Below are 25,357 nucleotides of genomic sequence, written 5' to 3' on the forward strand. Positions count from 1 at the left end.
ATCAGGCCTCGAGAAAGGCCGCAGGATGCTTTCCTTAGCCCCTTTCCTCACGTCTACATTCTCTTTATAGAGTTTATCCAGGTATGGGGCTTTTAATAGTATCCAAACACCCAAAGCCAGATTCCCAAATTTATGTCTCCAACATTGGCCTTTCCCTGACGCCCAGATCTTACATCCAACCAGCCACTCACCCCCCACTTGGATGTCTAATCAACATTCAAATATAACATGGCCAAAATAGAGCCACTGATGCCGCCCACCTACCCCTGGTCATGGTCCCCTCACACTTTCTCCATCTCAGTAAATGGCAGCCCCTCTCCATCCAGCTGCTGTTTCCTTTGGATTCTATATCAGACGCTCAGGGGCTCCTGTTGGCTTCCCCTCCAAAACATGTCCCAAAGTGAACCCCAAATGAGAGCATTTGTCGCCCCATCCACAGATGCTATCTGAGTTCCTGTCACTGTTCCATCTACAGTAACTGCCTCCTAATTTTTCTTCTGCACCTTACTTTTGCCCCACGCCCCCTTACTTTCTACATAAATCTTGCTAACATTTAAATCAAGTCATATAGCACTTCCTTGCTCAAAAATCTTGAAACATTTCTTGTGCAACCCAAATAAAACGCAGACTCCTCACTGATGACAACATGAGGCTGACGAGATCGACAGCTCATCTTCCCCATGGCTCAGCACTCCAGCCCCTGGCAGACCACTACCCCTCCCACCTCCCGCCTCAGAATCTGCTCCCTGTTTTTCCACCCAGAACCCTCTCTTTCCCCATCTTTGCATGCTGGCCTTTGCAGCCAAAGTAGCACCTTCTCAGAGAAGCCAGCCCTGACCATGTGGTACAGCAGCCCCTCCCACCTGATGACGCTGATGCTGTCACCCCATTTTATCTTCCCTGTGGCACTTAAAAAATTAATTTACCTGGAGGCCAAATTAGAGGACTTTCCCTTTGGGGTGAAAGAAGTGTGTGTGTGGTCCCACCTGTGGGGTGGAAAGGCCCAGTGCCTTCCTGAGTGCCCTCTGAACCACACAGCCAGTGGGGCCCACTCTGCCCCTGCCCTCCTAACTCGTACTGGGCTCACTTTTCAGGGAACAGATCTAGTCACTCATGGTCTTGTTGTAGACAGGTGACATAATCATAAGGGTCTACAGAGAACTTCTTTTCAGCTGTTCTTGCTACGGATTATATCACCTGTTTGGACCTCTGACATAGGCCTCTCCTGAGACCCCTGACATAGGAGTGATTCCCCTATTGCCCACTCTGTCCTTTGGAAGGTTTCTCGAAGGTCTGTGAGCCGCCTGTGTCAGTCTCCAGGGGCGTTTGTTAAAAACAGGTTCCTAGGCCCCATGCCAGAGGCGAGCAGCTGCCCCCTGGGGTGGAGCCCAGGGGTTTTCCTGGGAATACGCCTTGGCAACAGGCGCCCCAGGTGATCCTCATACCCGTTCATTTAGAGGACTGCTGCTTCCAAGAGGCTGAGAAAGTCCAAAGCACAGGTTCCCAGAGCATGGCAATGCTGAGCACCACGCTTCGACGATGGGATTGTGACTGGAAACGGATGTCCTGTGGTTCCACTGTCCAGGCATTACCATGAGTTTGACCCAAATGCTCTGGACTCCACCAGCCACCTCCGAGAGGGACCACTGTGGGAGAGCACGGCACCAGCCTTGGTGAAGCTCAGGATGATGACTGCACCTCCTAGTCCCATGCCTTGAGCTCACTCAGCTCACACTGGGAAGCCCACGGGCAGCCCCTTGGGGGAAGGCACCAGAGAGGGAAAAGAATGACTGGGGTGAACCTTTTTCTCCATTCACTGGGTGACTGCTCAAATCTTTCCTTCCTTTCTCTTTCTCATTCTTTTATTTATTTTTTTTTAGGTAAATGCTCAGCCCTGTGCTATAATAGAAACAATTTAAAATGAAGTAAATTTCTCCTCTTGAGATAGGTATCTTCTTTTGAAACTCTTTTATTTCACTTTTTCTAACATCAGTATAGAAACAAATAATCATAAAAAATAAAATTAGCAATTGTCCATCAATTGTGTAATAGCACTTGGTATTGCTACGAGGAGGAGGCCTGGGGCCGGCCCTCCGGGCCTCTGTGACCTCGGCGGGGCCCGTGAAGGCATCAGATGTTGCTGAACACGGGAGTGTCAATGGAGACTTTGAGATTTACACCCAGGGGTCCTTGGGGAGGGCAGGGAGACAGTCGACAGTGAGTAAAACTGAGGACAGTATCGTATACACGTGGTAAGCCATAAGGTTTTTCTGGGGAGCTGGCATCTCTTGACCCACACAAAGTGGGGACTTCACAGGCTGAACTGACTTGGGTAATTATTTGTGTTGACTGTGGAAACAACAGAAATAACAGACACTGGACAGCGAGTAGGAAAACACACCTGTCTGTTCCCCTCCAGCTCTCTTCTCTGGTTCTCCTCCTCGTTCTCCTTCTTCCTTATCTCAAAATAAAGTTCTCTGAGGATGAACCAAGCAAAATAGCTGAGATATCGCACCTATGCAAAAAAAAGTGGGCCTTGAACTCAGTTTACTCTCATAAAACAAAAAAAAGAAGGGTGTGGGGAGAAGTAAGTATTAGGACAACTGAGCAACTAAATTGCCCAGCTGACTCCAATTCAATAGGGTTGATGAAATTCAACTAAATCATTCAACTGTAGTTGATTCCAACTTTTTTGGTTACTGCAATGACTAATTTCTAGAAAGAAACAAAGCCAGGTTGGCCTTTTTTCCCCAAGTATGGAATGAGCTTTCCCGTGTACGTGTGTCTACAGGGGGTGTGGTGAGCATGCGCAGGCCCTCCTGATACCGCACGACCTCGGGGCGCGTCTGGGAGAAGGCTGGCAGCAATGCCTCTGTGGGCCCAGGCAGTGCTTGTGCGGATTCCTAAGCAGAGAAATCACTGAGTAGAAAAAATCTCCCTCGTTTCCTGCCCGAGGGGGCTGGCCATCCTCCGAGGTCTCCACAAATGAGTGCACTGGGCCTCAGACCTCTGTCACTGCTCAGTGTTGGGCCAAAGCAAACTTGGCCACATGGCTAAAACTTCTTTGAAGAAAGCATACACCCTCCAGCTCCTTGAAATCACGAGGAACAGACCAACTTCTTTTCTGTCGAACTAGAGACCATTCATTTGCATTTTTCCACTCCCAGGCCATAGAAGAAAAACAACCTTTTCCCAGTGTGGGTCCTGGGGTGGTGTGTGTGTGTGTGTGTGTGTGTGCGCGTGCGCATATGCGCGTGTGCCCCAGTGAGATTATATGGGAAGACGAAACGGGAACGTCAGAGCAGCAGGACAGCTTACCTCGACTATGGGTGACTGGTAACGTGTGTTCTGTGGGCCTGCTGTCCAGACATTGCTCTGAGTGAGACCCAAATATTCTGAACTGCAGAATGGGAGGTGCTAGTGGGGCTGAATGAGGCAGAGAGTAGAGGTTGGCAGTTTGTAGGGTTTGGCAAAGCATTTAGGACCATCTTTGGAGTTCAAGTTCATTGCTATAGGATCTGTCCAGGCATTATCAATAATGATTTAACACATCAATATTCTATGGCCACTAATGAGCTGTGTGGCCAGAGGGAAGTCATTCTCTCCTTCCTTGGCCTCACTGTACTCCTTTGTGAAGGAGAGGCCTCGGCCGGATGACATCAAAGGTCAGAGACTGCCAGCTGTCAGGGAACGCTGACGCGTGGCACTCTCCCAGGCTAACTTCCCTCACCCATTCAGGCTTCAGCTCTCACCTTCTTGATCCTCATGCCTGGCACTAGGAAGAACCTTTTAAAATAAAATCCTGAACCTCTGTACTTCATCTACCCATCTGGCTTCGCCATTTGGACAAATCAAACAGTTATTAACAGGTTAGTAACAGATTAGTAACAGTCTGATTCAATTAAAATTAGTCATTTAAATTAGGCACAGAATCTCGGAAGAGCTCAGGGCAAGTGTCTGGGCTCCCTCGAGTTTTTCTGGGAAGGACAAGGAGGTGACACAGGTGACATTGTCAGAATCCACCAGGAGGCCTTGGCTGGCCCCGGGGAGAATTCAGTTACGGGAAACTCACTGACAGAGCTGCCTGGTCAGTCACCAGTGGTCTCCTAGGCACGCCCCCAGGGTGGTGGGGTGATGGCAAAGGGACTCTTTGGAGGTTGGGACTGGTGCTTGTGGCCAGGCAGGCAACAGAGGGTGTCTGTGCTTGCTCCACCCAAACTACTCTGGCACAAGATGGATACAACTTACATTGTATCCTTTTGGTTTTCCTTTTCTGGTGGGTCCCTGTCAAGATTGTTGAGTCACCTATTTAGGGTCAATTCGAGCCAGTACTTAGAGGACAGCCACAGCAAGGTGGGCACATCTGACACATCTAGTCACCTCTCCCTGGTGGCTCAGGGCCTGTGGGGAAGCCTTTGGCAAGAATCACGGCTTTGGGGCCCTCCGTTTGGGATCCCAGTTCTCGTAGCACCAGTGATTCCAGGAAACAAGAATATGGGTCACTGAGGGGGGTACTGAGACGTGTCACGCTGGCAACCCAGGTCTCATTGGACGTCTGGGTGGGGTGGCCCTTCTGCAGGACTCTTTGGGTATTAGGTGAGAACTGGTCATGGGGATGTCGAGCTCTGAAACTGGGGCCCTGGGGAGATCACCTGCTGACAGGTCCTGGGGGTCCAGGGTTCACCGGTCTCAGGGAAGTCCTGCCTCTGGGGTAACTTGGTCTCAACCCCCTTATCACGCCTCCTCCCTGCCTCCCAACCCCCCAGTTCTGGCTCCTCTGCCTGGTTCCAGGGCTTCTCAGCAGAGGGAGAATCTCCGGGAGTTGATGTTCATCTTGGTGACTCCAATGAGCTTGAGTGGTGTTGAGAGACTGAAGGACGAGGCCAGCGGGGAGTCGCAGAAGAGGTCTGACAGCTCATCGCGCTCCTCCAGCTCATAGGTGGCGTCGTTGAGCATCCTTCTGTGGAGGTCGCAGGTCTGCTCGATCTTCAGCTTGTTGATGTCACTGCGCAGGCGCATGAGCTGTCTGGCTAGCTGCTGGTCCTGCAGCCTCATCTCCATCTGGAAGGGAAGAGGGGACATCAGCAATGAGCCAGGGCACTGGCTGCTAATAGGAGACCTAACTCACGATATGCATCATCAATGGGTCCACTTGGAGATATGAGCACGTTGCCAGCTCAGGGAAGTGCGAGGGCACACGTAGTGGGGTGGCAAGTGAGGACAGGCTTGCCAAACAACACTTAGTGCTAAGTTAGATGCTACGTCTGAATCCTTCTGGAAGAAGTGCACGTCAGTGCTGGCTTAATGGTGTTTTCAGCCCAGTCTCATTGTCTACAGATACGTACAGATGCCGTTGGAGTCTAAAGAAAAGCCTGGGAATGATAAACACCAACTTCAGGAGCAGGGTTGCCTCTGGGCAGGAAGGAAAGAGTATGATTAGAGGAGGTGGACCAGGGCTTCGACGTGTGTCGGTAACGTGTCCCACCTTACGCTGGGTGGTGGGTATGCGGTCATGTTATTCTTGAGACATTTTAGAATGTCTGCAATATTTCTTAATAAAGTTTCCAAGGAGCAAAACATAAATATACACTAATTTTTATTGAATTTTTACTATAAATCAGACACTGTTCTAAGTTCTCTGGCTATGTATTAGTTCAGGTTGCTATACAAAATACCGCAGACTGGGTGTCTTAAAACAACAGACATTTATTTCTCACAGTTCCAGAGGTCAGGAAGTCCAAGATCAAGTTGTGGGCTGATTCGATTCCTAGTGAGGACCCCCCTCCTGGTTTGCAGATGGCCCCTTTCTCACTGTGTCCTCCCAAGATGGAGAGAGAAAGATTTCTATCTTTTTATAAAGACACTAATTCTATTATGGGAGCCAGTGTCCATTATGGGACACTAGAATTCTATTATTTTATTCTATTGTACACTCATGACCTCCAAGTCTAGTCACCTCCCAAAGGCTCCCCCAAATACCATCACATTGGGGGTTAGGGCCCCAACATGTAAATTTGGGGGGGACACAGATGTTCAGTCCATAACAGGGGTTATTAATATGCAACAGGCAACCTTCTACAATTCTGTCAAGTAATTTTACCATTATTTCCACAATTTGCATATGAAGAGGCAGAGGCGTGGCAAAGTGAGTTGCTCTGTCAAGCCACAAAGCTCATACATGGCAGAGCTGGGGTCAGACATTCAGACTATCAGACTCAGGAACCCAAACTGCAGGCAATGAAGTTCTTCTGCCTCTCCAGGCAGAGTTGGAGTGGACGGTATGTAGTGAATTCTGTGCTTAGGGACCTAGTTGGAGGTTCATGGTATTTCTAGTACGTCAGTGTTTTCTGTTAGGGAGGGATGTGATGATAACTCCTCACCTGGCCTGGCAGGTGCCATCTCCGTAACTTGTCTACATGCTAACCTTGTTGGAAGCGCGCAGCCAGTCCTGAGGCACCAGCAGGACAGTTGCAGTGTTTTGTAGGTCCCAGGGAGTTCCAGTGAGCTGCTCAGTTCCATGCTGTGCTGTGTTGTGCAGTGGCAGTGGTGGGGCTAGAGCTCATGGGCCCTCCAGGCTCCTAGTGCAGAGAGCTCCCCATTACGGACACTCTGTCTCTAAGGTCGAAGCTGCTCCTGCTTGACACGGGACCTGACTTCTTATCACCCTTCACTCTGCCTGTGTTTGCAAGTGGTTATTGTTTGGTGTTTCTGTGCCTTTTGTGTGTGTCAGCCGTGTCACTCACCTGCTGCTTGGAGGCAAACTGATGTAGAAAAATCAACCGTGAGGCCCAGAGGGGCCCTCCCTGTGGTTATATAAATAAATCCAAATGGTCTCACTTTCTGCACACTTTTGAGATTTGAAATCAAGTGCATGGCAGGGTAGAAAAATGAGCGACTTCGCTGGTAAGCATTTCATTTTTTTTCTTTCACTTTCATGTACGTCTATAGATCTCCTCCAATGATAGATGAGAAAAATCAAGATGGAAAGTTTTATCTGGTGATAGCACAGTATTTAATGGAAGAGTTGGGGTGAAAGTCTACAGCCTCCACTTCAATCCTGAGGCATGACAGCTTAAATTTACTGCCAGCAAGAACCTGTGCTCTAGGTGAGCGCCAGACTAATGACGCTCACCTAGGGCGTCAAAGGGACGCGGGGCCGCCGGCCATTCATCCCTTTGTCCGGGGCCCAGCCCCGCCTGGAGCTGCACTGGGTGCCACCTGAACCCTCTGAAGGGGACAGCGGTCAAGTCTGTGTGCAGGACGGGGCCAGCTCACACGCATTGTTTTGTGTGATAAGGTCCTCTGGGGGTTTTACTCAGATCACTCCTCTTTGGCAGTGTTTTATAATTTGAAGATAGATCTCTTCGAAAAGCTAGGAACTCTATGATTTATATTTGAATTTTGGCCTCAGGAATTGGATCTTTGGTCTGAAAAAGTCCTTTAAAGTTGGAGCTTTCAGGTTGAGCAGGTGTCTGGGAATATCTGTGAGATGCGGCCTGCCCGTGGGTGCCTGTTGGGGAGAAGGGGCCATTCTTCTACGGCCAATAGATCTGGTCAAAGGTCAGAGGACAATTTAGGGTTTAAAACCCATCAGAGTCAGCTGAGCAGAGTCATGATAAGAAGGCACTTGCCCAGTTTCCTTTGACTAGACAGAGGCCACCTGGGCGGAGCCACCTCCCGTACTCAAGCAGCTGGGATGCACTCTGCACTCTCCACGAGCGAAAGGAGATAAAGGAAACCACACTCACAGCCGGGCTGCAGAAGGGCCATTCAGCTTGCCTGTGCTCCAGCGCGAGAGGGGGCCTGATAGTGGGGGCTCCTCCATGTAAGTGTCCCAGCCCAGGAGTCTCTTAGAATGTATATTCTGTTATGACCCCTGAACATAAACCAACTATTTCATTTGATGCTCAAAGAAACAGTGTTTGTCCTAACACTGCAAGAAAAAATGGCAGTGTTAGCTCTATCCTCGCCCACTCAGCGGGCCACACAGGGGTTTTCTGAGGGTGACTTTACATCTTCAACACTAATTTGAATCCCTGCTTAAGAGGTAACCTGATTATAAGCATGTAGAGAAAAGTTCCCACCGCCTCTGAAGAAACCTAAGCAAAAGGCACAAGGCTAGGAGGCTTTTTAATTGTCTCTAGAACTTTTTTCAACTGTGGTTAAATACACATAACATACAACTTACCATCTTAACCATTTTAAAGTGTACAGTTCAGGGACATTGATCTCACTTATGTTGCCGTGTGACTGTTGCCATCATCCAGCTCCAGAATGCTTTTCATCTTGTAAAACTGACATCCCTGTCCCATCAACCAACCACCTCCCATTCCCCCTCCTTCCAGGCCCTGGCCACCCCCATTCTATCCTGTCTGTATGAATTCGACTGCTTTGGGGATCTCATATGAGTAAAATCTACAGTATTTGTCCTTCTGTGACCAGCTAATTCCACTTAGCACCATGTCCTCATGGCTCCTGCAGCTGAGAGGCTTTTTATAAATTAAGTGCTTTCAGGGAGCTTTAGTGAATGCGTGTCTTTGCCGACCCTGTGGGGGGGGGGGCAGTGGTTCCCGAAGGTGGTCACGGAGAGCCGGGTCTGGGGGTGGACCACTCCTGCCTCTTCCTCTCCTTTCTGCCATGGAGACACTTGGGCAGTGATGACAACACAGCCCCACCTTCTGCTGCATCACGTCACAGGCAGTTTCCATACATTATTTACTGCGTCTTCCCACAGCTCTGAGGGAGAGGTGATTTGATCTGTTTTGTGTTTGGGGAGGCCAACTCGGAGAAGTCAAGGAGCCATACACAGTGGCACTCGGGTCACAGCAGGGCCGTCAGAGCCCAGAGCTGGGGGCCTCTCCACGACTTCCGTCCTCCTGGAGCAGGCTGGGTCCCAGAGGCAGCAGACGTGGGACATCCATGGCTCTGGGCTTAGAATCTGGGTTCAGACTGCACCTTGCTCCTCAGCAGCCGTGTGGCTTTGGGCAAGTCGCTAATGTTCCTTGAATTTCTGTCTCTACATCTACAGAAAAGGCATAATGCTTATTCCAAGAACTGAGAGAAGCAAAATTAGGTGGTAAGTAATACGCCAAGTAAGCTGAACAATGCCTGTCAGATAAAGGTAAGTGGTTCACGGCTTCAGTCTTTTCTTCCTAGACCAAGGTGCAGGATATGGCAACTAGCCAGGGCCTCCCAATTTTAAGACTTTATTTTAAAAAACCTGAGAAGCCGGCCCCAGTGACTCAACTCTCAGCGTGGATTCAGTGCGTTCCCTGGCAAAGGCTCAACTGTAGGACGTGCCGACTTCTAATCCCCATTCTCAGAGGTGTAGCCCGTAGTGCCGTAGTGCCGTAGTGCCGGCAGTCCTGTAATTAGGGTACGGAGCTTGGTGAGAGGGGAAGGAATGTCACTGCATCACTGTGAGCACGCAGGGCTGGTTCCCCTCAGGGGAGAAAGCACATGAAGGGGCGGGGGTGGGGGGTTGGGGGAGGGCAGCGCAGAGGACCAGTGGCCTCTTGCAATAACTGTGTTCGTGGTCTCTGCTGGGTTGTAGCTAACTCAGGTTTGTGTCCTCCCGTCAGACAGGAATGCTTCTTAGGTTGTTTCTTAAGATACAAGGTGAATCCCCAAGGGCAGGATTAAGTAGTTAAAGGCAGTAATTAACACTGTTCTGCAAGAGGAGACGTCCTTAGCTTGGCTTGATGGCTGAGAGGGGTGGTGGTGAGAGGCTGGGGAGAGGAGACACCAGGAGGGGGGCCAGCGAGGAAATTCAGGGGACGGGCTGATCCAATCTGAGTGTGCAGGTGGTTTGCTGTGAGGTCTCTTTAGTCTAGTCTCCTGGGTCACTGGGGACCTCCTGGGGCATTAGGAGAGGGGCTCTTCTGCCTCTGAGCTGGGCGAAATACACACAGAGCCTGCAGTAAAACGATGTGGATAACACATGGTGGTTCCTCAGTAAATTAAACATAGAATTCCCATAGGATCCAGCAACTCCACTTCTGGGTGTGCACCTGAAAGAACGGAAAGCAGGGACTCGGGCAGGTACTTGCACACCCGTGTTCACAGCAGCACTACTCACAGTTGCTGCTAAAAGGTGGGAGCAACCCAAGTGATCACTGATGGATGAATGGATACACAAAATGTGGTATGTCCATATAAATAAATATTATTCGCCATAAAAAGGAAGAAAATTCTGACACATGCTACAACATGGATGAACCTTGAGGACAATATATAAATGAAAAAGCCCAGACACAAAAGGACAAATGCTACACGATTCCACTTACATGAAGTAGATACAGTAGCAGTCAAATTCATAGAGACAGAGGAAGACAGAGGTTGCCAGGGGCCGGGCAGAGGGGCATGGATACAGAGTTTCAGTCTGGGGGGATGAAGAGGTTCTGGAGGTGGATGGCGGCACGGCTGCACAACACTGAGAATGTATGTAATGAACTGTGCACCTAAAATGTTTGACATGATAAATTTTATGTCATATATATTACTGCAACTAAAAAACAAGAAAAGCCATAAATTTGGGGTGACTGCCTGACCTGGTTTGCCCAGGACCTCCCTGGTTTTCACCCCCAAAGTCCCAGAGCCTGGAAACCTCTGTGGCCCCAGGCAAACAGGAATGGCTGGTCACCCTGCCTGCAGCAAGTGTGGCTGCAGGAGCTGGCAGCCAGGGCCCATCCTGGCCAGCCGAGACACCGTCTGTGTGGCGCAGTCTTTCACTTACACAGACAGCAGTGGGCACTGACCAGATCCCTCGAGGCCGAGGGGCCGAGAGGCTGACGGCCTCTCCCGGTACCTTAGAGGCGTGGTGGCCACAGAGGGAGGGAGACATCTTGTTCTTTGTGAATGGCCCTGCAGCATTTGGGAGAAGCAGCATTTTTGTGGAAATCGGGAGAATTCACTTCCTTTCCCAGTATCCCTTTGCCCACTTCCTGCTTACTCACTCTGTCTGAAACATGACCTCACCTCTTGGCATCCCAGGGAAGCAAATACCTTTATTCCTAGTTGCCAGTGGGATCTACTGGAATACTTCCTTGGGTCTGATATCCATAGGTCTAAAGTGTCCTAAAGATTTTAGGAGGTTAAAAAAACAACAACAAAGGACATAACTATCAGACTGTCAGCAGCAGAAACCAATTCTTCAATGCAGTGCAGCTTCTGCTTCCTGAAACCGGCGCAAGTGTGTGGATCATCATCGCTCAGATCCTCCTCTTTCCAACAAAAGGCTTTCATGGAACTCTATTCATGATCTGCTTTGTTTCTATACGCTAGTCCTTTGTCTTCTGGAGAATTATGCACTTTCGTTTTTGAAAGCTTCTGTTCTCTTAGTTTGGAAAAACAAGAGGAGAGTGACAATAGCTTGACACATGGTCCTGTGCAGATCTGAAAGCACATGGCGGGGGGCAGAAATTTCCGAATGCATCTCTAATGCTTGCCAGAGAGAAAGCCCAGTGCCTGGGGCCAACCCGAGGTGAACCAATAGGCTGGGTTGGGGAGCATTGTAATTAGCACAGATCTGGGCAGACAGAAACCAATTGCAAGGTGATCAAGGGCATTTTGTTTAATCCCTATTTCTAAGGTTCCTATCTAAGCTGTCCCAGCCCAACAACTGCAATTAGCTCCTGATTGATGTTGAAGACAGACTGGGAATAAACTCCAGGCCATTTTCTCAGCCATGTGTAAGGAAACAGAACATGCTCTGTTCTCTTACGAGATTTAATTCTTGAAGCTTGAAGAGACTTTGTGTAACCTGTCCTGAACCGTCCAGCTTATTCTTTCAATCAGTACTGTGTGGGAATGCGTTTGGAAGCCTGGATAAAATATTATGCATTATCTGACCTTGGGCTTGACCTTTGAGAAAGAGCCAGAATAATGTTAAGAAAGAAGGTGAGTGGAGGTCTTTGAAGTGCACTGCTAGATGGTGATTTAGATTCTGGGGAAAATGTAACAATTTCCCCCACACACACCTAGAAACCAGGCTGAGCGTGTGAATTTATTTCCAGGGGAAGCTGTTGGCTCCGGGGAAGGTGGGCACCTGTGCTCAAAGGTCTGTACTCCAGAGGAGCAGACCACCGCTCCCAGCATGCAGGGGCTGTGCTCGCAGCTGCCACGAGCGCTGCGGCTGCTGGCCTCGCAGCCAAGGCAGGTGCCAGGCTGGTTCTGCGTTCCTATAAAAGAGACCCTAGAAAGTTCCCTCAACCCTTCCACCACGTGAGGACACAGTGAGAAGCCTGTGACCCAGAAGAGGGCCCTCTCCTGCTCCTGCTGGTGCCCTGACCCTGCACTCGCAGTTTCCAGGCTGGAGTGTGAGCCGTTGGAAGGGACCAGACACAGTCCTAGGTTGGCCCTAACGAGATGAGTGGCTCTGGGTAGGTGATGTGACCCCTTTGTGGAAAGAGGATGCTGATCCCCTCCCCTGACCTCATAACACTGCTTCCTGGAATGAGGGGGGTCTGGACACTGTACACCCAAGGAAGAAACTGTGTGCCCAAAAGTGGGAGTGGGAGAGACAGGCTCAGGTTGGCATGCCCACTGCCACCTCTCTCCTACACCGGAGCCTCCTCGTCACACTCTCCTCCCTGCTGCCTGCAATGGGCAAGTCTCTCCCCTTCTTCAAACCGTTCCAAGGTACAACCAGCTCTCCTAGTGCCCTGTTCTTTCCAGCCTCAACTGCCCCATTCGGAGCCCCTCAACCCCCCACGGCAGCCACACTGGGTCTTCCTTCGTCCCCGCTGCTGGAACCACCCCCTTCCGCCCCATCATCCTTTAGGTCCTGCTCAGCCTTCACCTTCACCTCCCCATCTCTGCAGGTTGGGTGGCACGTCCCACCACAGGTAACTCCTACCATAGTATCTACACGTGTTGGCCTGCGGAGTGGGTGCGACAGTATTAGCATCTCTATTTTCAAGTGGCTCGTCCTGTGTCACAGAGCTTATGACGCCAAAGCACTTCAGGATTTAAAATGGGGGCAGGGGACCCTCCCAGGTATGGATATCCTTTGCTGGCACATGAGAAGGTCCAGCCTCACCTGTGTGGACCTTCCCCAACTTGCTGATCACTGCCCAGGACAGCAAGTGGGGGCCGTCTGGGACCGATAGCCAGTCCCAGGACTGTGCTGCTCAGGCCAGGCTGCTGGAGAGGAGCCCATAGCATGGCTACCCGTGCTGGGCCCTCAGCCAGACCGCAGGAAAGGCTGGCTCCCTCGCCTCTCCGAACCAATATGCCCTTTGAGAGGATGGACAGAGAGAAGACACCCCAGGTGGGAACTGTCTCCCTGCTCTTCCCGGGAGCTCCTGGCAGTGCCTTCTGAGCTCCTGCCTGCAGGACGCGCCGCCTGGCGCAGGCAGGATTACATTCATTGAGTGATTGACAGGAGCTCAGCTTGGGCCAGGGCAGTTGTCAAGCGGGAATACAGGTGGCGAGGCACCCTGGCATCCTGAGAGAGCCCTCAGGAGAGCTCTGAAGCACCAATGTTGGGACTTCTAGACTTTTCTTGAGTTCTGGGCTTCCCAGCTTGGAAACTAGTGGAGTGGGAGTTTCACGTCTGATGCTGGGTGAAGAACAGATGGTCTGGGCTTCACCTGCTGGGCGGCCTCAGAGCAGCCTACTGGACTGGGGCAAACTCAGAGCCCACTTCAGGCGTGGGGCATCTGCGACCCGTTTCCCTCAAATACCAGAATTAGGGGATATGTCAAAGCTCTATGCTGCCCCCCACCCCCACCCAATACCACACACCCTGGGTGCTCAGGAAGGTCTCTGGAACTGCCTAGTGCTGTGAGATGTGGCCAGCACTGACCGTGGGGCGGCTGACATGAGTGTGAGACCAGGAGGGCCGTGGGATGGAGGGGCCAGGCTGGAGCCCATGACCAGCAGTCCAACGGGCCCTCACGGGATCTCTCTGCACATCTCCTCCCCTCACTGAAAACCAAGGGTCGATCATCCCTTTGGTTGCTTCCTGCTCAAGGATTTGATGGCTTGGCTCATAATTCTAACCAGCACTATTAGAATTAGCGCTATCAGAAAGAGGAGGCTTTGTCCTGTCCATCACGGGTGCTGGTGGGCTGCCTGCCCTGGGTGGGAGCTGGATGAGAGAAAGGAGAGACTCTTGACTCACTCAGGATCTGCCTTCTTCCCTGGTTCTTGAGTGGTCTTCCAGCTATGACTCAAGGCTCCTGAGTGCCAGGCTCTCGGTACGCACTTGGAAACCGTCTCCATGCCATCAAGGGCTTAGCCACCTTGCGTGGGCCTCTCTGGGACCTTCCTCTGGCTTGTGTCTGGCTCAGGCTCGCACCCAGAGACATGACCAACACCCACTGGGCAGTGCTCAGTTTTTCAGACCCTGGCATCCACCTGCAGGGGTGGGGTGGGGGGTGACGTCCACAAGCTTGTAAAATAATATATCCCTCAGAAAGGAATTGTCCAGCCACAGGGAACACCTCAGACTTGGACACCACACCTGGCCGTTGTATTATAATAATGAGCACCCTTCTCAGAGAGAGAGGGGAGTTCGTGGAAAGAGGGCAACATCGAGTAAACTTTGGAGAGTGACAGCCCAAAGTTCCAGCACGTAAGAGGATGTGTTGAATGAGCATAAAATTTCATGAAATGCAAAGTGTATTCCCACCCATGTGATCACAGGAGTGACTGGCTGTGCAGCAGCCATTCAGAGCAGGTGTTCTGAGGTCCGGCAGATCTGGGTTCAAATCCCTGCTCTGCTAGTTGGTCTTGGGCAAGTTACTTTGCCTCAGTTTTTCTTCTCACAATGGGGATAGTGACGGTGCCCATTAAGTGATATGATGCGTATAGATGAACATAACCTAGTACCTGACTGCTCCAAAAAGTCAGCAGGCACCTGGTGCCTCTCCCCGGCCTGCCTCCCTGTCCCTCCACAACATCCTGCCAGGCAGGTATTCATTACCCCCGTTTCACAGTGACAAAACCCAGTGCTAGGCTAACCAGTTTCCCTAGAGTCACACAGCTAGGATGTGCTAGAGTCTGACTGGACGTCTAATCTAGGTACAAAGCCTACACTCTTCCCACTCTGCCTGTGACCAGGTGATGGGCCAGTGGCCTGAGAACCCCCTGCAGGCACCTGTTATACTCCTGACACCACTCACAGCATGGAACCTGCATTTCCATGGAGAGCAGGGGAGGGGCTATATTCCAACAGACGTCCTGGTGCCTCATCCACACTACGCATTAGACACTAGTGTGTTGTGTAGTTATTAGGCCAGAAGGGTGGCCATCAGAGGAACTGGGTTTTAATTTTTTTTTAATCACACCGGAGGATATGTTTACTAACTTCAGAGAGAAAGAGGAAGGGGGGGTTGACAAAAGAGAAAAGGGGAGTTAGAGAAGGAAACATCTATGTAAGAGACAAACATTAATTGATTGCCTCCCATATGCACCCTGAACAGGAATCAAACCCACAACCTTTTGGTGTACGGGATGACGCTCCAACCAACTGAGTCACCCAGCCAGAGCTGGGCTTTAATTATTATAGGAGAAATAAAGAGAAGCTTAATGACAGTTATACTTAAAGCTGTGGATTTGGTTGCTGAGGAAGTTGGGGGTTTGTGTATTTCCTTTTGGTTAGTTTCATCGTCCACTGTGCCTGGCACATAGCGACCACTCACCATGGGCCTCAGCTCCCCTGAGCATTTTGGAACTATATTTATTGTACCTCTAGCATAGCTCTTGTTACACATGTCACTGTGTTTACTCCTCTGTTTCCTCCACAAAGGGGGAAACCCCATAAAGATAGGAACCCTGTCTTGTTCGCCTGGCCTCTATCCACACCAGCGCCTAAATGATGGCATTTGGGGAGCGTGAGTTGTCCTAACTAGACAGGGAATGGGACCAAAGGGCCCCTGCCTGAATCTTATAGCCCGGGACTGCCTTGTGCTGTTATTTCAGCTGAATACAACCACTGGGTCTCCTCTCCTTCCCTCTGCCCTCTCCTTTGCACTGCAAGACAGCCAAGAAAAGGAAAAGAGGTAAGACCTCCTGATTCTTAGTCCATTCCCTCTCATTGGTCGATAGTCCCCACATCATCAATTCTCACGCTGAGTTGGGAGCTTCTGGGGATCACAGGCCTCATTTTTCTTACATTATTCTGGGAGATTCTAGGATCAGAATCTTCGTTTTAATAGGAGACACTCGTCATCTGTGTACACATTAGAGTTTGAGAATCACTGCTCTGAGAGATCCTGTACCACGTAACCAGAGTGGCATATCCCCTCTGCAGGGGGCCACCTCTGCAACCTCATCTCCTGCCTCCCTCCCCAAAGCTCCCTATTCCCAGGGGTGAAGGCTGAGTTCAAGCTCTGGCTCTGCCACTTACTAGTCATATAATTCTAGGCAGGTCATCAGACTGCTGTGAGCCTCGATTTGCTCATCTGTAAGACGGAGACAATAACTGCAGTGGCACTGGTCTGTTGTAAGAACTGAAGAGATAACGGAGTGAGGGTGGACTCCTCATTAGATCTTGTCTCTCCCTTTGTCTGCACCCTCACCATTCTGTTGACTGCTGACAGCTCTGTGAATTTACGTTTTTAGGAATCACACAGCAAAGCCCTAGCAATCAGTCAACTGTCCTTGAAAGATACTATGTGGTACGGTGGCTAAGAAGAGCATAGGCGATCCAAGCAGAGGGGCCACCGTTCAGATTTCTGCTCTCTCACTTATTGCTACGTTCCTCCCCAGTCCTCAGGTTCTTCTTTAGTAAAGTGGGGGTAACAGGAAGGTGATGTGACAATCAGAAGAGGTAAGTAATGCATAGATATACCTAGCACACAGTGAGCACTCAGTCAGTGACAAATCTCTTATTATTATTAGTCTAGTTACCCACCCCTGGCAGCACGGAGAAGTAGAGGGAGGGTGGAAAATACCCTGCAAATATAAAGCATTAGTAATAATGCTGATACTCCCTGTACTTATTTAAGACAACCTTTGGTAGCTGAGGTAGTCCTCCCAATTAATGCCCCTCTTTCCACTTGTGGGGTACTACTCTATGCATTACCCGTGGTTGTCCTTGACCTGTCTCACCTTCCTTGTCTCAGCCAGCATACTCCGGCCAGGCACCTTGTTCTGCCTGGTGAGAAAAATGAGTGTGGCCTGCAGGCTCACCCCCTAGGCTGTATTTTTGAAGTGCCGGGGAGCTTTAAAAACTACTGATGCCAAGGACTCACCCCCCACCCCCGCACCTCAGATGGTCATTTGATTGGCCTGGGGCATGGTCTGGGGTGTTTCAGGAATTCCGGGGTGATTCCAATATGTGGCCTGGGTTGAGAGGCACCCCTCTCACCTACAGAATGAGGGGGACAAGCTCCAGAGAACTCCCCACCGGCTCACACACAGAGGGTTCCACCTCTGGTTTCGGCCCCAGAGGGAGCAGGTAGGGATGCTCACTTAGGGAGTAAAAGCCTCTGCTCCCAAAGGCAACAGAACCTCACATGAACCCTAAACAAACAAATTGAATCCTTGATTAATGGAAATATTTTTTGTTCTTCTTTATGAAAACAAATGAAAGCAGTTCATCCTCAGGAATCTAAAGGGCAGCATCCAGGGTCTGCCCTGGCCACCGAGAGTCCACCTCCCTTGCCCTCTTACAGCCTCATGAGCGCCCAGTGGCGGTGCCATGTCTGGTGGCACATCGAGAATCCACAGGTGCCCCGTCTTTGGTGCAAACCAAGTTACAACCCAGTTACTAAAGACAGACATAGTAGAATGATGTTTTTTAAGAAGCAGTGTCAACAACAAAGATTAAAACCAAAAAAAAAAAAGATTTTCAATTAATCAGATGCCTGAGTCTCTAAACACCCCCTGTCCCAGTCCCAGTTACTTATTTCAACTCTCGGGGAATTTCCAGGCCCTGATGGGGATGTATTTTTTAGGATTACACAAAACAAACAAAACAGGCCTCTGCCTACGCAGTTGACTCAGAAGTTCCCAGTGGTTCTGGGAGGCAGCTGGCCCTTGATGACTTGCTCACCTGGGGTGAGAGTGGCCTGACTGGGCAGGTGCGACCTGGGCCGCAGGTGATGGGGCGGATGGGTTGGGTTAGCATCATGCCTCTGCTGAGAGGCCATCAGGTCTGGGACCAGAGATTCCCCCTGGGCGAAGGGCACACAGCTCTGCATGCCCACCACCTTTGGGAGCCTGCTGTGCCTGTGGGCAGAAAGAAGGTTGAACTGCTGGCCCCAGCTCCCAAAGCCATGCCTGTCACTTACACTCAGTTCACCTGGATGTTGCCTAGCCCTGACTTCCAGGCAGATTCCCATCCAGCCTCTGAGGCTCAGCCCGAAGCCTTCATTGCAGGCCTGCCCAGCCACGCTGGCCTCTGTGCGGCTCCGTGTGCACCGCTCAGTGTCAGCAGAGCACTGCTGGGCTGAGCCTGTGCTACTTACAGCGGTCCCGCCACAGTTCTGTGCCCCGATGACTCTGCCCTGAGCTCACCCCACTGTCCAGCACAGCGCTGCAGGGACAGGCACAGCGAGTGAATGGTCACAGGAGCCAGGCGGCAGCTTCCGTGGATGGCAAAGTGACAGGGGTTCAGAGAGAGGGAGGGGCAGTCCTACTTCAGGAGCCCCCTGCCAGGGACGAGAGTAGGAGACTGTGCTGTCGGGGGTGGCACTGGGAAAGGCTGGGGACACCTTTCCTGGGCTCAGGTTCTCATGGGCAACACGGCTTCATAAGTATCTGTGATTAGGGGCTTATTGACGCATGGATGTCATGAAACCATGTAGCGATGAAGTCTACCCCTAATTTCATAGAAAGACGACAGATTTTGCAATTGGGGGAAGTAGAGATAGGGGCACAAACAGAGAGAAACAGAGACAGAGAGAGACAGGCACAGAGATACACACAGAGAACAGCATTTTCTCTGGGGATCCTTGGAGGGGCAGCCACTCACCAGTTCCTTCCTGAGCCAGGCTATAGCTTCGTCGATGTTCTCAAAGCCCTCCAGCTTGCCTGTGGGCCGGGTCCCATCATCCTGGCTGGCACTGTCATCAGGCGGGGGGTGCTTCCTGGGCTCTCTCGGTGGGGAGGGCTCTTCCTCCCCGCATGCCCCCGGCTCAGCAGCTGGCCTCGGGAAGGGCCATGCCTGTTCCTCCAGCCTGGCCTGCCACTCCAGGTAGGAGGGCCTGCGGGTCTCCAGCCTCAGTTTCTCAGTGAGGGCCTTCAGGCTCCGGAGGTGGTCATCAGGAGGTGGGGCAGCTCCTGCCAGCCCCTCTTCTTCTTCCACTTGGATCTGGGGCACAGACATTCTAGAGTCTGCAGGGGCCGTCAGACATGGGAGGTGGTAGAGGTGCTGAGGGAGTCCTGGCAGGTGAGACAAGGTTGGTGCCCGCTCTGGAATGATGTCACCCAGCTGGGGCCAAGGCTCCTGAGGGCATCGCTGGGATGTGGGCAGCTCCCGGAGCCAAGAGGGGCCGGGAATGAGCTGCACAGAGTGCCTTCCGGAGCAGCTGCAGAGCTTCGGGTTTAAAAATCTTTCTGGAGTCCTGTGGGCGCCATGCTTCGCAAAAGGCAGGAACAGACAAGCATTAGCAGGAATCTTTGGGGGCAGCTTTGCCAAGATCTATCAGTCCTGGAGATGCAGGCGGATCAGAGATGGGCGGGGAAGCAGCTCCTCCTCGTGGGGAAGGGCGGGTGGCGAGAAGCGGGAAGCTGCTGGCTGGTGAGACCCCTGCAAGAAGGGTGCAGACGATGTCAGCAGAGAATGTGAACAAGTCCTGCAAGCTCCTGGGTTCCCCAGGAGGGGACACTGAGGCTCAGAGAGGCTCACTGACAAGGCTGCTAATTGCTACTTCAGGACTAGAAGTGAGGCAGAGAAGTGACTAATAAATCAATACTTTGTACAGCGTTTCACCATTTATGAAATGACTCCATCCCTATTATCTCATAATCCTCACTACAAGTGTAATTATTTGCTTTTGTCCCCATTTCACATGTGAGACACCTGAGTCTCTGACTCACCCAAGAGCTCTCAGCAATTAGCAAGGACAACGCCAGGTCATTTGGTTCTGAGGGCTCAGGCCTCTCTGAGAGGCAGCTGCCTGCGGGTCCCTAAGCAGAACACAGGTGTGCCGCTGGGTCCAGGAGCCACCGGCCCCGCCCCACCCAGCCCACCACAGCACCTGTCCTCCGGCCAGGCCCTTCAGGGCCAGTCTTACAGCACACTCTCAGCTTCTTCCTCCAAGAACAACATCTTACCTCACCTCTTCAGAGGAGGAAGCAAATAAACCTGCAGCCAATGAAGAGCCGATTGCACTCATGGTTGGCTGGTAAACCGAGTGACTCACCATTCTAGGAAGATGGTTATCGTGTTCATGCCCACACTGCCATGCCTCCTGGGCAAGGGCTCTCTCATCTGATTCGGCCTCCCAGCCTCTGGGAGAAGGCTGAGCCAAGGGGCTTGCCTCATAAAGTCAGGGCCCAGGGTAGAGAAGTAACCCACAGTTACAATTTGGTCCCCCTGACCTCCTTGCATCCACAGGGTACATCAGAGCAGGATCATTTGATTTGGCCTATGGAGAGAAGTTCTTAGTTTTCAGGGTGTTTTAAAAATCTGGGCCGAGGGCAAGCTGTGAGAAAGAAGGAAATGATGTGGAGCAACGTCCAAGATAAAGCTTACTTGAAAAAAACAAGATGTGCAGCCTGGAGAGTATGCCACCCTTGGTGTGAAAAGGACAAGAAGGAAGAGAGATTTTTATTGACTTGTATGTGCCTAAGAAGATCTCTGCAAACAGGAAAAACTGGAACTAAGAGTCGTGAGCACTCGTCTAGGGTGATGGGGACTGGGCATTGGGTGACCGTGGGCAGGCAAAGAAGGAGGCAGAATTGGGGGGGTGGGGGGCAAAGTCAAAACACAGTCTGAGCTGCCCAGGGAGAGCCTTTTCTCCAAACGTGGTTTCTCTCCAATGAGGGCATGCAGATGCTCAAGAAGAGCAGAGCTTTCTGTCTGTTCCAGACATTTCCACAACTCCCACCTGTGGTGTAATCTGACCAGAGGAAGATTGGCTGCCCTCTCCCATGCTCTGATGCCTTCTGCTTTGGGGCATTCCTGAGGAATGAGGAAGGATATTCCACCCCATGTGATGGCAGAGAAACCTCAATTTCACCTCCAGCCACGCAGGTGAAGATCCCCCAAGGAATTTCCACAAATGTGGATGATTTCAGGGCCACACTCCTGGAGGTTATAATCCAGTTCATCTGGGTTGGAACTCAGGGGTCAGCATATCGTTCAAGATCCCCAGGGGGTCCGAGTAAGCCATCAGGGCTGAGAACCATTGGTCTTGGGATAGAAACACTAGGCATGAAGCCAGACGGCCTTAGCTGTAGGAGTTGTCAGGCTAGTTTAGCCTCAGCTTGCTTGCCTGTCAAATGGGGCCATAATACCAGCCTCTTAGGTTTGGCGCATCGGCAGAACTAAGGTTGGTACGAGTACTCTATAGGCTTAGCATGCTCCCAAATGGTGGGGTGTTCCCATGGGTGTCTTTCTGTATGTCTCACAGTCACATGGGCATCTTTAGAATCTCTCCTAATCTAAAGACTGATTAACAATTTGCTGGGGCCGCTTCCAGGCGCCTCTACCTCTTTGTGGAGGTGCCAGCATGTTTTGAGCATGCTTTGGGGCACCTTTACCCTACAGGGCTCCTTCCCACTGACACGGGAGCTCTGATTACTTCCAGCAAAGTGTTTTGGAGAGGATCTAATGGCAGACAACCGTGAGCAGATGAAACTGATGAGAAGTCCCATGTCCCTTCCATCTCTGCCAGCCACACACCCACCCAAGGGGGCAGGGCCACCTACAGCCGGAGCGAGACCCTGTTAGAGAAAGGTCTCCCCTTTGGGTCGGGCGACAGCTATGACTAGATGATTTTATGTGGCTGCCTCCTCGGGAAGGGGGAGGTTATTTTAATGAGTGGTTTCTAAATCAATTTGGAGGTCTTTGAAGACGGTGTCAGGGCGATGTGGAGGCAGGACAGAGCGCCAGGGTGCTGTGAGTCAGCTCCTGGTGATCCTTTAATCAGTGGAGCTTCGGGAGTGTGTAAATGCATCCCTGTTCACATCACTGCTCCTCCTAGTAGCCCCGGGCAGCAGGGGACACCCCATTTCATGGATGGGAAAATCAAGGCTGGGAGGGTCAAAGGGACCCACCCATGGCCATAGGCAGGTCCCCAGAGTGGGACTTAGGCACAGAGTCCTCAGACTCTGGTCAGCTCTTTCCACTCCAGAGGGTGTGGGCCTTTGGGTCAGGCCCCTGGGGCACCCAGGTCTCTGATTGTGGGCTTGTTGCATTATGACCGCTCTGCTTCTGCATGCTCTTCTGAGAAGTGGGGGGCGGGGGGGGGGGTCACCAGGACCGGCTATGTGATTTGCTAGGCTCAGTGCAAAATGAGAATGCAGGGCTCCTAGTTAAAAGAAAGGAACTACGGATTTCAAGATGGCAACAGCAGAGTGTTAAGCCCAGTTCAGGGCCCTACAGGACTGCCTGGGTCCCTCGCTCATGAATGGGCCCCTGGAGGTAATACTATGGACTTCATGGGTTGTTGTGAGGAGGATTAAAGTAACAAATAGAGAGAGCCCTTAACATCGTGCCTGCTCCATTTTTAAAAGTATACCTTTAAAGTCACACTGTAAAAATATTCTTAACCTAATAACTTTATTAACCCACATCACCCCAATACATTTAATTTTTAAAATATTATTTTTAGATGATAAGATCTGTCAGTGCCTCCCATCAGTCACGGCACCAGCCGGCCCTCTGCTGCACTGAGCGGCCGTCCTGTCGGGCCCTGGCCTGCTGGGCGGCCCGCGCCAGCCTCTGCGCCCTTCTGTCCTGCCTGGAGAGCCAACTGAGGGAGGAGGCCAGTTGACCTCACCTTCCCCCAGATTCTCAGGACTCAGGTGCATTTTCATCCTGCCAGACTAAACGGTCTGCCATGGGATGGAAGAAAAGAGCCCAGCTTACAAAACCACCACACTAGACCCTACTTCCTTCCCTCCCTGCTCACAGGTGACCCAGGTTTGACTGTGGTATCCACGTGGTGAGAGCAAGGGCTGGGACCAAATGCCTAGATTCTGGCTCCAGATCTGTTACCTACAAGCCTGGGCCGGAAGGGCTGTGGGGGTTTTCCCTTTGTTGGAACAAACCGGGAACTTCCAGGATGTGGGCGAGCCCTGGAGAGGCTGGGCAGGTGGCTTTCCTTTTTAAAAAAATTTTTTAAAATTTTAACTGTTGTTCAAGTACAGTTTTCTGCCTTTTACCCCCATCCCAACCCACCCCCCAGCCCTTCCTACCTCCCTCCCGTTTCCACCCTCCCCCCCACCCAGTTTTTGTCCATGTGTCCGTTATACTTGTTCCTGCAAACCCTTCCCCTTTCCCCTGAAATTCCCTCCCTTCTTCCCCTGGTCACTGACAGCCTGTTCTCAATGTCTGTGTCTTCGGTTATATTTTGCCTGTTTGTTTGTTTTGTTGATTAGGTTCCTGTTAAAGGTGAGATCATATGGTATTTGTCTTTCACCGCCTGGCTTATTTCGTTTAGCATAATGCTTTCCTGTTCCATCCATGCTGTTGCAAAGGGTAGCAGCTCTTTCTTTCTTTCTGCTGCATAGAATTCCATTGTGTAAATATACCATAGTTTTTTGATCCATTCATTCACTGATGGGCACCTACGCGGCTTTCTTTACATCTAACCTAACTCCTTCCTACTCTGGGGACCACATTTTCTCTTGCTCTGGGCTTTGCAAAGGCAGAGAACTTCAGGAGGAAATCAGACCTGGGACTGGGCATCCGGAAAAACAAGGCCAGACCATAACCCCATCAGGCTGAGGTGAGCCTCGACGGGCAGTTCTCCACTCCACCCCCTGCAAGGGACCAGCCTCCCGGGCTTGTCAACCTTTGTGCAGCAGGGACATGCCAGCTCCAGAGGACGTAATTTGCACACAGGGACTGCTGTTCAAATGCCTGGCTCACTCTGGACCATGGAACACGGTGGTGGCCAGGAGGGGAGGAGGCTGTGACAGCCATGAGCTCATTCCTCTGGCTGCTGGGGGGGCCATGTGGGTGCAGCTCAGTCATTCAGCCAGCACCCCATCTCACGATGACCTAATCTGTCTGCCTGGACAACTTTCAAACTCACTTCCTAGATGGGTTCCGAGGGCAGGGGACGATGCAGGGGGCTGCTGACCCATTCTTCCCCCCCACCCTCTGGTAAAGGTAGCATGAGCTCATTTGCTGGCTGTACTCACTCACTCAGTCCCTATCACCCTAAGGCTTCCAGAGAAACTAGAAATCCACCCTCCCTCTGCTTGGATCTATGGCTTCATGCCTGCACTTTCCAATCTTAGGTTCTTCCCTAGGACCATTTCATTTCTTCTCCCCAACACACAGTCTTTCCAACACTCCTGTCCCACTGAATTCCATGCTCTCTCATGCCCTGTGACTTTCTACAAGCTGCTCCCCCAGCCTGCAATGCCTTTCCCTCCCTTCTATACCTCAGTTCTCAGGAATCTTCTCCTTCAGGAAGTTTTCCTTGACTTGCCCGAGCTGTGTGTGCCTGGGGTGCAGTAAGAACACAGCGGAGAAACAGTGATGTCATCACAGCAACATTAGCTAGTGCTTACTCAGAGTGTACCACGCCAGGCACTGTGCCTTGAAGAGTCTCACGTGCCCTAGCACACTTACCCCCCACAACAACCCTGTGAGTATTATCACTGTCCCCACTGCACAGGTGAGGAGACTGAGGCACAGAATGGTTGAGTAGCTTGCCCAAGGTCACAGGACTAAGTGGTAAGGCTAGGATTTGAACCCCTGAAGCCTGGCTCCAGCCTAGCACTGGGCTAGCTAGCCCTTTCAAGCCCTAGCACTTCTATCAGGGACTTTCTTGATGGTGTCCTCTATGCAGACCGAGCTCCATGAGGGTGAGAACCAGGCTTTGTGTCCTGGAACCTCCAGCACTTAGTGCCATGCTGTTCTCTCTAAATGTTCATGGCCTAAATGAGCAAATAGAACAAATTCCCGCCCCCCCCGCCCACACACACACACAGCTGTGGCCTGTAATGGCACAAGTCTGAGCTGGGCTAGACAGGCTCAGAGAGGTAGCTCGGACCCGGACTTCCTGGGATGGCACCTTCACCATCTGCTCTCAAAAGACCTGACTTGACCTTACAGGCTGTCAGGCCCAGGAAGGCAGGAGTGGCCTCACCCTGTATCAAGTGCCAGGACTAGGAGCTGCCACACAGAGAGGGCAATTCAGTGTCACAGGTGCAGCTGGAGATCCCCTCCCTGCCCAGCATCGTGCAGTAATTCCCACTCAGCATCTCTTCCTTCCTTCTG

At 51.4% G+C, this 25,357-nt stretch overlaps 1 protein-coding gene across 4 annotated transcripts in view; it reads right to left on the reverse strand.

Moving 5' to 3' along the window:
- Nucleotides 1–1,993: 1,993 nt before the first annotated feature.
- Nucleotides 1,994–25,357, reverse strand: part of FAM167A (family with sequence similarity 167 member A) — a 53,639-nt gene continuing 30,275 nt past the window's right edge. For all 4 annotated transcript variants that reach the window (XM_045831853.1, XM_045831854.1, XM_045831851.1 and 1 more), the window contains 2 exons: nt 18,926–19,702; nt 1,994–5,061 (listed from right to left, as the gene is read on the reverse strand). In XM_045831853.1, coding sequence (XP_045687809.1) covers nt 4,798–5,061; nt 18,926–19,279 — 618 coding nt within the window. In that variant the 5' untranslated portion in view covers nt 19,280–19,702 and the 3' untranslated portion in view covers nt 1,994–4,797. The remainder of the gene's footprint in view (nt 5,062–18,925; nt 19,703–25,357) is intronic.

This window comes from Phyllostomus hastatus, unplaced genomic scaffold, assembly GCF_019186645.2.
Source record: "Phyllostomus hastatus isolate PE091 unplaced genomic scaffold, TTU_PhHast_1.1 phas_contig_159, whole genome shotgun sequence".
Lineage (NCBI taxonomy): Eukaryota > Metazoa > Chordata > Mammalia > Chiroptera > Phyllostomidae > Phyllostomus > Phyllostomus hastatus.